Source organism: Eimeria mitis, genomic scaffold (assembly GCF_000499745.2).
Source record: "Eimeria mitis Houghton genomic scaffold, Emh_scaff10010, whole genome shotgun sequence".
In the NCBI taxonomy this organism is placed as follows: Eukaryota; Apicomplexa; class Conoidasida; order Eucoccidiorida; family Eimeriidae; genus Eimeria; species Eimeria mitis.
Window position 1 is genome coordinate 1 of NW_024011360.1, and position 1,248 is coordinate 1,248.

The 1,248-nt window shown below is 52.9% G+C and overlaps 1 protein-coding gene across 1 annotated transcript; it reads right to left on the reverse strand.

Moving 5' to 3' along the window:
• Positions 1-87: 87 nt before the first annotated feature.
• EMH_0098600 (uncharacterized protein) lies at positions 88-951 on the reverse strand (the record flags this gene model as incomplete). Its single annotated transcript, XM_038022041.1, has 1 exon — positions 88-951. The coding sequence occupies one exon, from the start codon at positions 949-951 to the stop codon at positions 88-90; it is 864 nt and encodes a 287-aa protein (XP_037877895.1).
• Between the last annotated feature and the right edge of the window lie 297 nt (positions 952-1,248).

Sequence of the window (1,248 nt, forward strand, 5' to 3'; positions counted from 1 at the left end):
GGCGGCAGAAGATCCGATTTGTTGACGACCAAAATGACCTGAGAAATCAGCATCTCACAAACACTATTTTACTCCTGTCAGGGAGAATTAGCACCACTGTCTCAGCGTCGTGACCATTGGGTAGCCGATGCTGAATGCTGAGTTCAGAGTCGATCTATGCGAGTGCTTGTTGCATATACACGCACAAATAAGACATACACGTTTGTTAGCAGAGACTTCCTTGATATACTTTTCGAGGTCTTTGCAGCGGAAGAACATTGGAGATCTTCCATCAACGATTTGCAGGACCAAATCTGAACGTTCAATGACACGCCACAGCTGTCTCCACACCTCGATGTTCCTTTCGTAGGGAGTTAAGACGACGCCTTCCTCTTCCATATTCGCTAGCATCCGTCTCCACTTCAGAAATCCGTCCCGTTCAACTTCATCCAACTCTGCAGCTGTTTTCGGGATTCGCGGCGCTGTAGGATGAGAAGGCGAAGGATTTGCAGCAGGGTCTTCTTCTTCGGATGTCACAGAGATGCTGGAGGAAGGATCTGTGGCGCTGGATACGTCATCTCGATCGGGTTCAGAAGGGCCAGACGCTCCTTCCTCCAACTCTCCCCTTTCGCCTTCTTCAGTGACAGTCGCGGCGGAGTCAACCTCCCACTGGTCCTCTGAGCCGGTGTCCGCATCTTCGGTTCCAAGCCGCAGTGCTGACGCTCCTTCGTGCATTGCCAGGCGGCTTTGCCGTCGACGGGACTTTGCCTCCTTGGCTTTCTGAAACCGACGGTGAAGTGCATCCCGTTGTTGTCGCACGAATTGGATGTTCTGAATAGTGGCCTCTTCCATCTTCCCTGCTAGGAGCAGCTTTACTCGAGCCCTGTTTCTCCGCCTACGGCTCCGCGTCGCTTGCGTGACGCCTCCCGTTGTGCGGTCTTTGCTAACTGCATTTTTGCATTCTTCTGCCATCCGGCGTGAAAACAAAACGGGTCGCCGAGGGATGGGTACTTCGGTCCCCTCTATGTAATACGCTGCTCTTGTCGCAGTGCCTTCAGTCGAAGTTTTCGAAACTATGAGAGGAGCAGTTGGCTCCTGCAGAAGACGCGCCGCGTATCTGTCGACGGAAAAGCTGTCCTGCGCTGCAAGCGACGTGCTGATGTACTCATCTAGCCCGCTGCGTTCTATGATAGACCGCAAGTACTGCTCTGGATGCTTCGACAGGGCTCTCCCTTTTTCTGGATTTGACCCAGACAGTGTACCTGCAAG